The sequence below is a fragment of the Vipera berus genome (genome assembly GCF_964194415.1).
Source record: "Vipera berus genome assembly, chromosome: 2".
In the NCBI taxonomy this organism is placed as follows: Eukaryota; Metazoa; Chordata; class Lepidosauria; order Squamata; family Viperidae; genus Vipera; species Vipera berus.
The window spans coordinates 18,978,681-18,992,146 of NC_138203.1; the positions used below are offsets into that span (position 1 = coordinate 18,978,681).

The window sequence follows — 13,466 nt, forward strand, 5'->3', positions numbered from 1 at the left end:
AAATAAAAATAAAAATACAAAAGTCAAAAAATTCTGCAGTACAAGGAAACTGCCACATCATCTGTATTTCCAACTTGCAATCCAGTGCTGCCTCCATGTTGTAGTTAAGTCAACTTGAAATGTGATAGAAGCTACACTTGTCATATATGCATCACACACATAATGCACATAAAAAGCAAAGTTTTGATCACACCATCATAGTGGTTATCTTGATTTTTTAACATGCACTATGGATACCCCCGGTACAATCCTTCACAAACCAGTTTGAAATCATCCCCAAACTAATATATTTCTGTTTCAAATTGCAGAAAACACCATCTTATTTTGTGGACAACCAACCTGGAGGTGCAAGGAATACTATCAAATCAGTGTCCCACCCTCTGAGCTACACTTACAGAGACCCCCCCCCTCTAATTTTTGCTCCAGATGAAAATAGATGATTAGCAGCTACTCATGTTTTTTCGTACAAGTATTTGTGTGCACTAGTCTAGGGGTTTCCAAAATATTGATCTGCAGAAGTTCTGGCAAGCTTGATTATAAAAGCTTAAATCAAATTACTGAAATCTTTCAAGGCTTCTCTGCTGCGTTCCTGCCATTTCCTATGTTGTATTTGAAAGTCTTTGTGAGTTGTATATCTGATGGTAGCTGCCTGGCAATTTTGCAAACAGATGATTTTATGCTGGAGTTTTGACCATGTCTGCATTGTTCCTTAGTTGATTATTTTGGGAGTGAGGGACAAAAGAAGTAAATGATATAGGAACAGACACTGGGAGCGCCAAGATACAAATTCTGAAGCTCGATGGGATCAGGTTAAACCACCATTGCGTCTGTGTCTGTGTGTAGGGATCTTTGTCATTTTCATGTTTTCTTTCTATGTACTGTTTAGGTCTTTGTAGCATAAAAGCTGCTTTAAAATAATTTAAATGAAATTAAAGATATTACTTTTTGTGCTGTACACTTCCCATATAGACACTGCCAGTTTTGATCCAGAATATTTCCTGGTAATAATGGAAATACACACCAGAAATGCAAGCGGATTCTTTCCAGTCAGTGTTGGAGTTCAATGTTCAAATGGCTATTCAAAGCCATCTGAGATTCAACTGATCAAAAGGAAGGCCATCAATTTTCAAAATTAAATAGTTACATAAAAGATGTAATTTTATTTAGGTTCTTTGTTCCTCTGCCAATTTTATTTACCCAATTTACATGGCTGCTCAACTCAACGAGTGACTCTGGGTGGTGAATAGAGTTACTATAAACATATTTAATTATAATTTAATTTAAATTATAAGTTCATTTAATTATAGAATTTATAAACATTCTCTGAAAAGTACATCCAGACCATTCAATTAACACTATTCAGTTAATATTAATCTATTAATGAATTAGATTATACATTGGATGCATGAATAAAACAATGGTTCTAATTAACATATGTTCTTCAATAAGCTTACATCAAGCAGAAGCTAGGATTTAAAAGAGAAGGCAGTTAAGAACAGTAGTTAAGGGCAGTAGTAAAAGTAGAATGCTTTTCTGGAATATCCCACACATAGAGATAATTATAATCGCTTGTAATTCAATACAATAAATTAACATTTTAACAAATTAACAGCCACATTAATTAGGAACATTATCGGAAAAATGAAGAAATACCATCAGATGAAGAAATAATTAAAAAAATATTAGAATACGTGGAGATGGATAGACTGACTCTGAGGCTGAAAGAAAAAGAAGAAATGATATATTATCAAACTTGGGACTTATTTTATCGATGGCTAGAGGAAAGAATAAAGGATTAGGAACTAAATATGTATTCGCGAATGTAAACGCAGACAGCACTTTTGTTGAATAAATACTACCGTATTTTCCGGCGTATAAGACGACTGGGCATATAAGACGACCCCCCAACTTTTGAGATGATTTTCAAGATTTTTCGTCTTATACGCCGGAAAATCAGCAAGCCCGGGAAGGCACGCCCTCCCCTCTCACTGTGGAGGAAGCAGGGCAGGCTGGCGTCGGGCGGGAGCCGGCAGGTCAGTCCTTCCCTCTTGAGGCAGCATCCCCGAGGACTCCTTAGGAGCTGGGGAACGATGCTGCCTCAAGAGGGAAGAGCATCGGGCGGGAGCCGGCAGGGCAGTCCTGCACACGTGCGCACTCCCCGGCTGCGCAGGACTGCCCTGCCGGCTCCCACCAGACGCCAGCCTGCCCTGCTTCCTCCACAGTGAGAGGGGAGGGCGTGCCTTCCCGGGCTCGCTGATTTTCCAGCGTATAAGACGACTGGGCATATAAGACGACCCCCCCAACTTTTGAGATGATTTTCATGGGTTAAAAAGTCGTCTTATACACCGGAAAATACGGTACTGAATGTATGGGAAAAAATCAACAAAAATCTTTTTTAAAAAAATTAGGAACATTTTCTTCTTTTAAGGTCTAGCAATCAAACAACCCTAGAATCACCACTAGCAATAAAGATTTATTTTGAAGTAACTATGTACATAATTGTTTCAGTCTGGAAATTATAGCAAAACATACCCAAAGATTGGAGAAAGTAATTGGACATGGGACAGGAGACAATGCCATCATTATACTGAAGGCTTCATAATTGATTCTTTCATCTGGTATAGTTTGTAGTGTTTTATTCATCTTTTTTAAAAAATCTAACTGCGCACAGAGCCAGCCTATTCTATGTAGGGGTGTTTGCTTAGTAAAAAGGAATTATACAATTATGCCAATATTCACATAATGCATACCCATTCTGATATTAATCTAAAATATAAATAAAATATTGCAGACAATCCATTCAGGCAAACTTTATTCTAATTAGATTTAAATATACATTAAAAAAAAGATCAGTACATAAATAATTTATAGTTCTGCAATTCTGCATACCCAAATAAGATATACATATCTGCACTGAAGTGATGAAGACAAAAGGAATTCACTTTGTCATGTTCTCAAAGCCCATGTGTAACATGCACTTGTAAGGCATTTTATGAAGTCACCCAAACTTCCCTTATTTTCCAGAGAAATAAGTCAGTTCGGAAATATGCTATTTAGGATTATTGAGACAAAAACACAAGTGCTCAGGCTTCAGTATTTTTGATTACATATTATTGTTGTTCAAGGTAGACAAACCTGTTCCATTATTAGTGAAACAGAGTGCTAATTTGTCCCAATGGTAGTGTAAACCGTCCTCTTGATTTCTCTTGGGTTACTTTTGATCTATAGTCATGTCATCCACGAATACAAATGAAAATCTAGCATAGCTTCTATATTTACAAGGGGTACAATTCTGGCAGATTTCCTTCACATTGAACATTTGCAGTATGATCAATATCACTAGGTACACTACAACAAAATAAGCACTTATTGGTAAAATAAGACATTCACACACTCAAAATACATGTTAGAGAGAAGGAATCATGATGTAGTTGCAATGTTTTCTGATTTATGACGCATAGACAGAAATTGTAGAAAGAAATAACAGAGAAAGTAATGAAGGTGGGAAAAGGCCTTGAAAGTAAGTTTTGTTTGGGTAGACATATTCAGGTCTCTCATCATCTTTTTTTTTCTGTTCCCTTTTTGTACATTTTTAGAAATAATCACAGAAGAAAAATTAACACTGGAATTGCTAAATTCAGAACACAGATTTTCAGCATAGTTCATTTTATTCCGCAAATGATGCTTATTTTAATGTTAAATGAACTTTATATCTCCGAGTATTAATAATGAAAAACATGAAAATAATGGCATCTTGTGATATATGCAGTTGGTAACATATACCAAGATTGCAAAATAACATTCAATTAGGTGATCTTCACTAGTAGGTCCTGTGGAAAATGAAAAAAAAAATGTTCCAACCATTCCTTGACAATACCATTAGCAGCATAATTTTGTGCAAAGAAAAATTATGAAAATTTTCTTCAGTAGTGCACATTTTGTAATGTTTTCTATGACTAAAAAACAACTTATACAGATACCCCACTCTATTTTTTTAAAATTCTCTGCACTCAGTTCAGCAACGTCAGCATTTCAGTTACACACTAAACAATGACAATTAGAGAAACATAAAGTTCATTTTAATTCCATTCATATATAGCATTACATTTTACTTTATACTACAGTAATGCACACATCTCTAGTTAGATATAAATAACAATTAATTACTGTCAGCAAATATATATCTCATTGATCATGACTCCAAACCCCAATATTATTTACAAAGCAATTATTTCAGTGCCAACCTATTAGGTATAAATAAAGAATTCAACAGCAAATATAAAATTTCGCATAAATGTACCTGCTCAAAAGCCATTTTCCAATTTGTATTAAAAGAAAAAAATAAAGTTCTTCACACAACATACACAATGACCATGACACTCTTATAAGTGAAAAAATGAGTCAGCTTCACAAATATATAGAAATGTTTTAAATATTTTTGTTTTGGCATGAAGTTCCATAGCAGGGTGCAAAAAACAAGACACTGAAGTCTTAATAGTTAATGCATCAAGCAGTTTGAATTGCTGACTGGAATGTTTTATATGCTTTTATGCAAGCTGCCTGACTTCAATTTAAAGGTGATTCCAGATAAAAACATGCTTGTTTCCCAAAAAGAATTTCAAGAAGAAAAAAGTACTATTTTAAGCCAAATCTCCTTCACTTGATTTGTCAGTCACCTGAGAATGTCCCATAGCAATAACACAGTCCATTTCCAAACTTCTAAGGAAAATATGTGAGAAATTCCAGATCAAGCTCCAAAACAAAAGAGGGCATCTAGTCTGCAACTGTGCATTTGAATCAATAACTTTTGAATCAAATTTTAACAACCTTTCACTGTAAGTTCTCAATTTACTAGTAACAAATTTTCTGTTTATCAAAATGAATAAGGTATTAAAAATATCAGACCTTTTTCTGGGAATCAACGTATGTTCGGAAGAAATTTGATAACCCTAAAGTCGCTTTTCTTAATAGACATGGGATGTTTAGATCAATTTATGGCACTGAGACAATTTCTAAATTCTAAACATAATGTTAAACTGGTATTGATATAAAAGGTAAAGGTAAAGGTTCCCCCACACATGCGTGCTAGTCGTTTCCGACTCTAGGGGCCAGTGCTCATCTCCGTTTCATAGCCGAAGAGCCAGCGTTTGTCCGAGGACGTCTCCGTGGTCATGTGGCTGGCATGACTAGACGCCAAAGGCGCACGGAACGCTGTTACCTTCCCACCATAGTGGTCCCTATTTTTCTACTTGCATTTTTACGTGCTTTCGAACTGCTAGGTGGGCAGAAGCTGGGACGAGTAACAGGCGCTCACTCTGTTACGCGGCACTCGGGATTCGACCCGCCAAACTGCCGACCTTCTGATCGACAAGCTCAGCGTCCTAACCCACTGAGCCACCGCGTCCCTTAGGTATTGATATAACAGTTTGCAAATTCCTTTGTTAGTACATTCCAGGTTCTGTTAATCATATGTTTGGTACGTTGAACACTGAGTGTAATTTCAGCGTTCGTGAAAATAGTATCCCAAGTCATACTCGACAGAAGATAAGCCATTCATTTTCCAGATGCACACTGCATAAAATGATGCTTCATTGAAGCTACTACAAATCACAATAACCTTTCTCCCTCTAAAATGAATGTTGGGTTTATGTATTATAAAATACATAGATCAACCATTACTGTGTTTATCTTCTTCCATATCTTCCTTGTTACTTGCGCATGCTACACCTGAATTTGGACACCGTAAGGAAATGCCCAATAAATTATCATACATTATTTATTTGGTTGTTACAAACAAGAATGCAAAAACATCTCTTTGTACTCATTAAAATTCTGCCAATCATTGTGACTTTAAGGCTGCACTCTTCTGGGATGTTTAAATCTATCCAACAATAATAACAACAAAAAATCTTCTCTGCTGTACAGCATTACTATTCACTAATCAAAATATTTACATCCTTTGATTTTCTAAAATGACTAAAATCTCATGGTGAGATGGTTAACAAATAAAAATACGCAAATCCCCTTTCGGTATGAAACACAGGATAGTGACAGGATAGATGTTTAAATTCTCATGATAATATCTAATTACCGGATTTGACTTGAAGAAAACAATGGCAAATGCTTATTTTTTCTTAATCTGATATTGTCCAGTCCTGATAATACTGTATGCATTTTTCTATAGCATTCATGAATACCTATGAAAATTGATTTGAAAAATTTCTTGGTCTCTATTTGAAAAAGTATGGATTTTTTCCCCTCTAGTGAAAAAACTGTTCTAGCAGTAAAAATACAGGCTTGATTAAAACAGATTTCTTTGTAAGGCAATAGTTGGATATCATCTTTTTTATTATTTTCATACTAGAATAGTTCATTTTTTCAAAAGGCAGGATCCAGGCTGCAAGAACTATTAAATTACTCTTAAAACAACGGACTTTTCCATAGAGAAAACTGGAACTTTGCAATTCAGTATGGCAAAAAAAAAATTTAGCTGAATAATTTTTACCAGCAGCTTTTATCAATGACTTAAAAGACATTTTTGTGCTGTTTTTCCCTTATAGCTATATGCTAGTATATGTAGGTAAATGTTTTGCTTTCAAGCTGTTAAGATAGGATTAAGATTTCATTATCAGTTCTTATGCATGCAAATGTCATTTGCTATATAAAGAAAACATAAATTGTTTCCTATTCAGTGACTGTTAGGCAGGCATTGAAAAAAAGCTATTTTATGCAGATTTGTAAAATCTCTCCAGATCTTCAAAACCTTGAATTGAGATCCCAAACCTATCTGAATGGCCTTTCCTGAATCACACCAAGGCTGGTATAGAAAGTAACCCATAAATATTTGCACCAAATAAGGCTAATAATGAACTGCACTTAGGAAGACCCAATTGTATTATCCTTAGAAATCTCTTTTGAATCTGAAGTCTTCCCCTCGCCACCCAAAAACAAAACTTCCCACAGGTGCACATTTACAACTTTATTTTGGGCCCAACACTTGTTATTTTAAGACTGCATCTGCATTACCTTTACCTTGATTAAACTCTAAAAGTCAAAACCATTTTCCTTTATGTATGGACAGCTTCTAAAATCTAGGAGAGGTTTTTTGAAGTTGACGAGGCTTCTTCCTTCAGAGATAAGAATAACCCCAAACAAGAACCGTCTCTGGGCCGCTGAGCACCCGTTTCTCCCTTGTGCCCCTCCTTTTCTTATTCAAATCTTATTCAAAGTTTGAAGGAGTGAGGGGAAAGCTAGAAAAGGCACCGCTGCAGGGGTTGGAAACCAATGCTCTAAGCCCATCTTGAAGTGGGCAACTAATTCTACCAAGTGCATTTTGTGAGAGGAAAAAAAGTTCCTTATTCCTCACATTCCATTTTCTTTTCTGGTGAGCTGACGCTGATTCGGTTGCAGAATGAGATATGAGGCATTTTTCCAGAGTGATATCCAAGTGTTCTGGGGCTCTAGACGTCATCAAATATTCTACTTCGAGACATTGACAAATATCTTCCACCAGGCTGGTACCTGTAGAATATAAAGAGATTTTATTTTAAATATGGAACTTATGTGGCACTGTTTTTGAGCTAAAGGTATTGAATGAGGAGAGCAATGTTAGTGCTGACAGTCCAAAATCAGAAGCAGCCTGAGAGTAATATTTTCCGACTAGTAACTTTAGTACCCTGGCTTGTTGTTGGAGAGAAAATAGGGGGAGGAGGGTGTAATATGTATGTTCACCACCTAGGGTTACTTAAAAAATAATAACGACAAAAATCTAATAAACAAAGAAACAAATAAAAGGCAGAAAACTTGTGAATTACACCTCATTTATCACATGCACAGAGATGCATGGGCTGGCACTATGAATTGTGCAAATCTTAAAAAAGACAAAATACCAGGTTGTAATGGCATCTCTGCAATTTTCAAATTTATATTCTAATTTTTCCATATAAAAGATGGACATATCTAAAGCTATATTCTGCGTTAAGAACTCAGTGACAAGAAATTAATATTGTATTGTTTATACAACTAATTCAAGTAATGATATCTGGCATTAATAATGGAAACAACCGTCTTTCAGTGCCACGAATAATCAAGCATTTAACTGTTAGTGCACTTCTATGTGTATTATATTAAGCTTTCTTGGTAGTGTTTCAGTAGAGGAAAGTCAGAAAAGAATATATTTTTTTTCTGGGATCAAGCTTCTATAATTATCTTTTTTCCTGGACAAGAGGTTGGAAACCTGTGATGAGATCTCCTGCTTTGGTTTGTCTTTGTTTTTTGTTTTTTTTAATAGAATGTAGCCGACGAGAAATCTGAACAGGAACTTCCTGGCATCAGGAAGGTTATTTTGATTTAAAGAGTATTTACAGAGAACTTCGGTTTCTAGATACTCCTTACCTTCCTGATTCAGAGTCAAGAGGATCTTCGTTGACTGAATCTGCATTAAAGTCCAGAGGTTCTGCATCCTGAAGAAGTTCTACTCTGTCCCTTTCATTCCTTCCATTTGACCTGGTGTACTTGGAAGTCACTGCAGGAAGACATTTCACAATATAGTCAAGGCGCATGCTGAACTCCAGCAAATGGCTGAAGAGGTCTTTGCCTTTTCAACAGAAAAAAAAATCGATCTGGAATGCAGATAGTCCTCGACTTACAACAGTTCAGTGTTACAACAGCACTGAAAAAAGTGACTTATGACCGTTTTTCATACTTACGACCGTTATTACAGTATCCCCACGGTCATGGGATAAAAAAGTCAGATGCTTGGCAACTGACTCATATTTATGACGGTGGCAGCGTCCCAGGACAACTTTGGAGACCTTCCTGCTCCGCTGTGCAGAGAAGGAAAGTAATTTTTTGATTGAAAGATGGGGCTGTTTGTATCTGATATTTCTTTTTCGTTTTGCTGAAAGGTTCGTGGGGTTTATATTGTTATCTGCTCAGAGCCTGTGGGAACGGGTAGCATACTGACCATTCATCCATGCATAACCAAGACAGTTTGGTCGATGATTAAGGCAGAAGGCTAGAAACCAGGAGATTGTGAGTTCTAGTCCCACCTTAGGATGAAAGCCAGTGGGGTGACTTTGTGCCAGTCACTCTCTCTCAACCCAAGCCACCTTATGGGATTGTTGCTGTGGGGGGAAAATATGAAAGTAACTTTTCCCAAATCAAAATTTCATTATTTATTTCCCAATGACTCCAATTTATTTCTAGTTTGATATCACCAAGATCACTGCAAGTTGTACCAACCCTCCTGGGACTGAACGAAATAGTGTAATCATTTATTATCCATGATCTACAGAAATATACAAGGTCCCTCAGAGCAAGTAAGAGACCCGTCAATTACATAAAGTTATTACTAAATTCACACACACACACAATTAAAACTCTCAGCAAAATGTTGATTACCTATAAAGCCCTAAATGGCATGGGTCTGGATTACTTACGGGAGCACCTGCTGCCGGCGTCAACTTCCCTTCGTCCTGTGCACTCCCACAGAGAGGGCCTCCTCAGGGTGCCGCCAGTCAGAGAGTGCCGGCTGGCGGCCCCCAGGGGGAGAGCATTCTCTGTGGGCGCGCCAGCCCCTTGGAATCAATTACCGGTTGAGCTCCGGATGGCTCCTGACCTTCGCTCTTTCCGCCGTGATCTGAAAACTTACCTATTTGAACAAGCCGGCCTGGTCTAATGGGTTTGGGGTATTTTAATTAGTAATTTTTAATTATTTATTGTAATGGGCTAGTTCTATTTAATCTTATTTTTAACTTTTGTATATTGTATTTTTATTGTATTTTTATTGCCCTGTACACCGCCCTGAGTCCTTCAGGAGAAGGGCGGTACAGAAATTAAATAAATAAATAAATAAATGAATAAATAAATAAGTAAGTAAGTAAGTAAGTAAGTAAGTAAGTAAGTAAGTAAAATGCAAAATTAAGTTGTTAATACAATTCTTACATCTGTTTGTATTGATGTCTGTGAAGCTAGATTCTTTTTGGTCTGCTTGAATATTTCTGTTTCTTGTTGAAGGTTCACGATTGCTTCCATACCGTTCTTTCCACTCCTGTCCAAAAATACACAGAGTAAATACACACTTAGAGGCACACACATATTGTATAATACAGTGATTTTAATGTCTGACATTCCAAAATATTTTCTCTGAAGAATGAGAAAGTGGAAGAATGAAACATTCAAAGAAGGTTCAACATCACAATGCTCACAATGCTCATCACAATGCTAAGAGCCTTGGTGGAGCAGTGGGCTAATGCCTCCTTAAGTAACACCAGCTGCCTGCAATTAGTGCAGGTTCGCATCCCACCAGGCTCAAGGTTGACTCAGCCTTCCATCCTTCCTGAGGTAGGTAAAATGAGGACCCAGATTGTTGGGGGCAATTAAGCTGACTTTGTAATAATGCCGCTTGGGGGTGTATGAAAGCCCTAATAAGCAGGCATATACATAGAATGAAGGCTACTGCTAAGCTTGTAAGCCGCCCTGAGTCTTCGGAGAAGGGCGGGATATAAATGGAATTAAATAAATAAATAAATAAATTAAGTTTACTGCATGCAAGATGGGGACCGTGCTCCACCTACCAATTAATAAAAAAATCATTTTTAATGACTGAAATCTTGTAGGATCTTCTCACATGCTAAGAATGCCTAAATTGTTTTGGTCTTCTTCTCACGGGAGATAGCTGAAGTCTTGTGAGAATTCATAATGTTTGGGGCACTTATAAAAATGAAACGCACTCATGTTCAAAATACCAGCACTTGGTACCAAAAAGGAGTAGTTACAAAATGCCAGGGAAATCTAGCCATCATAATCAAATGGTTATAATATAATACTGCTCAGAGAAAGAAACCAATGTTTTAAACAAAATGTAATATGCCACATATTTTTGCCTATTTAGGATTGGATTGCATGCTACAGAAATAAACATATTTTCCAAAGTTAATATTACGAAACTTTTACTGCTTAGAGAAAATATATTAAACTGTTGCACGTACCCTTCTCCTATTATCACCATCTTCCTGCCTTTGCCGTTTTCTCTTTTCTAGGGAGAAAAATGTTTTCACTTAAATGTCCAGTGGATTTAAAAAAAAACAACTTTCAGTGAAATCAGGTTTTTTCCCCACTAAGAGTTACAAACTTTGGGATCAGAAGAAATGCATGATGGTTTAGTATGTCCCCTGTCTGTTATAACTGCATCGTTGTTGGAGGGCCATGTGGTAGCTGCTCTTTGGAAGAATGTGTTAAGTTCCCTGATCAGCAAAAAATGTGAGGCCAAGAAAGTATTAATTGGACACGTTTGGAAACGAACAGATTCAAAACACTGCTAATCTTTTCCCAACCCTGTCTCATCTAATCCAAAGAATTGTCTGTCTTCTGTCTTTCTATCCTTTTACTTCTGTACATAGAGAACGATGTTGAACATGGAGCGAGGGGAATCAGGGCCAAATTACTTGGTTTTTGCTCAGGGAAAATTTCTCCACACGGGAAACAAATGATTACAATGCCAAAACCAGGTCTAAAACTGGATAAAAAAAAATTACGCTGCACGTAGAATGAAGGCTAAGGCTAAGCCACTATTTACCTCTCTATTTCTACTGTAGATTTTGCACATGTACATTAGAAGAGCTATTTATGTGTTAAGTTGAAGGTGCAGAAGACACAGTTAGGAGCCTGCATTTCTTCAACAATGTAAGGATGGAGATATTATTTTTGTCTTAAAACTAGACAGAAACTAGGAAATGTACTAAACAACATTGGATGCTTGTAATGTATGCTCATGTATCACTGGGGACAAATGTCAATATAGAGCCCGGTGGAAGGTGAATCTATAAACAGCATTTTTAGAAGAGCTGGGCTCTCCCTATTAACTTGAAAAACACAATAGGCCTGCTTCTTAGTTGTGGAGTTAGGTATTGGCAATATTAAGTATCAAGGAAACTGCATGTCATTAAAAATCATTAAGTGGTGCCGACACAGCTAAAAGAGTCTATTCATCACATCCTGCTCTGCAAAAGCACTCAGTTGACCTTTTTTGGAGACAGAATACGGTCTAGATACATACTTACTCTCTGAACTTTGTTGTTTTCTTGCAGACGTTTTATTACCCAAACTAGGTGGCATCATCAGTGCACTACTTAGCTAGTTTGGGTAATAAAACGCCTGCAAAAAAACAACAAAGTTCAGAGAGTAAATATGTATTTGGACTGTACTCTGTCTCCAAAAAAGGTCAACTGAGTGCTTTTGCAGAGCAGGACACGATGAACAGACCCTTTTAGCTCTGTCGGCACCACTTAATGTTTTTTAACGAGGGTCCAAAGACCCGTCATTCAACCCTAAGCTACAAATATTCTCCTTTATCGGCATAGCTGATATCCTCCAGGAAGATAATTCTTTAAAAAATTGGAATAAAGGAGCAATGTTTAAAATTCCAAAGTTCTGGATTAGAATGATCACAAACAGCCTCTCCTGTACCTCTTCTGATTAGCTCTTTTCCTTCATCTATTAGGTCTGAAGTCATCTCATTGTCTCCCATGAATTGCTGGAATCCCAGAAGATTCAAACACCGAGTTCCTAAACTGGAAAAAAATATCATTGCCAAACAATAAAAACAAACAGAAAAAAATAAAGATATTTCTTGCAACAACTGGAAGGGACTTGTGATCCAATAAATGTTTACAATTATCACAGTGGAGGGGAATAACAGATTTTATGTAACTGAGGCTATCTATTGATTGCCCCCAAGAATGCTTCTCAAAAATGAAATAGCTTGCTAAGTCTAGAATCGCCTGAACCGGCGGGTGACTCCCAGAGAGAGGGCCTTCTCTGTGGGTGCGCCTGCCCTTTGGAACCAACTTCCGATGGAACTTAGGACTGCCTCCGACCTCCGGTCATTCCGCCGGGACCTGAAAACTTGGCTCTTTGAGCTGTTGGGCCTAGACTGAGGGGTTTTAATTGGGTTTTAATGTTTTAACTTTTTAAATTTTGGGCTTTAAATTTAATTAACTTTTAATTAACTGTTTTAATTTTTTTAACTTTTGTATGGTATGATTTTAATTGCCCTGTAAACCGCCCTGAGTCCTACGGGAATAGGGCGGTATATAAGTTAAATAAATAATAATAATAATAATTAGAGAGCAATTTATGCAACATTTTATGGAATTATTGCCATGGGAGACAAAAGGGGGAGGGGGTGGCAAAGAAACCAGCTTTTTTCCAGATCTAGAGTCACTGGCCCAATCCAATGTCAACAAAATGAAAATGATTATTTCACAAACTTACGTGAATTGAAATTAAGAGTCAAGATAGATAAAACATAAAATATGTTTAAGATATCTTTGTAAAGTGTGTGAACTAAGTAACATTCTAATGACGTGTCAAGCAGGAGAACTATGTATTTTCTGTGGTACAAATTCATTTTACTTATCACCAGCCAAACAATTACTGGTTATTATGCTTGCAACTCTAAAATT

General features: G+C 36.8%; 1 protein-coding gene across 1 annotated transcript in view; it reads right to left on the bottom strand.

Moving 5' to 3' along the window:
• Positions 1-5,758: 5,758 nt before the first annotated feature.
• LMBRD2 (LMBR1 domain containing 2) overlaps positions 5,759-13,466 on the bottom strand; it is a 31,863-nt gene continuing 24,155 nt past the window's right edge. The window contains exons 14-18 of the mRNA XM_081319339.1: positions 12,469-12,572; positions 10,992-11,038; positions 9,946-10,051; positions 8,395-8,524; positions 5,759-7,521 (exon numbers count right to left, since the gene is read on the bottom strand). Coding sequence (XP_081175465.1) covers positions 7,461-7,521; positions 8,395-8,524; positions 9,946-10,051; positions 10,992-11,038; positions 12,469-12,572 — 448 coding nt within the window. The 3' untranslated portion in view covers positions 5,759-7,460. The remainder of the gene's footprint in view (positions 7,522-8,394; positions 8,525-9,945; positions 10,052-10,991; positions 11,039-12,468; positions 12,573-13,466) is intronic.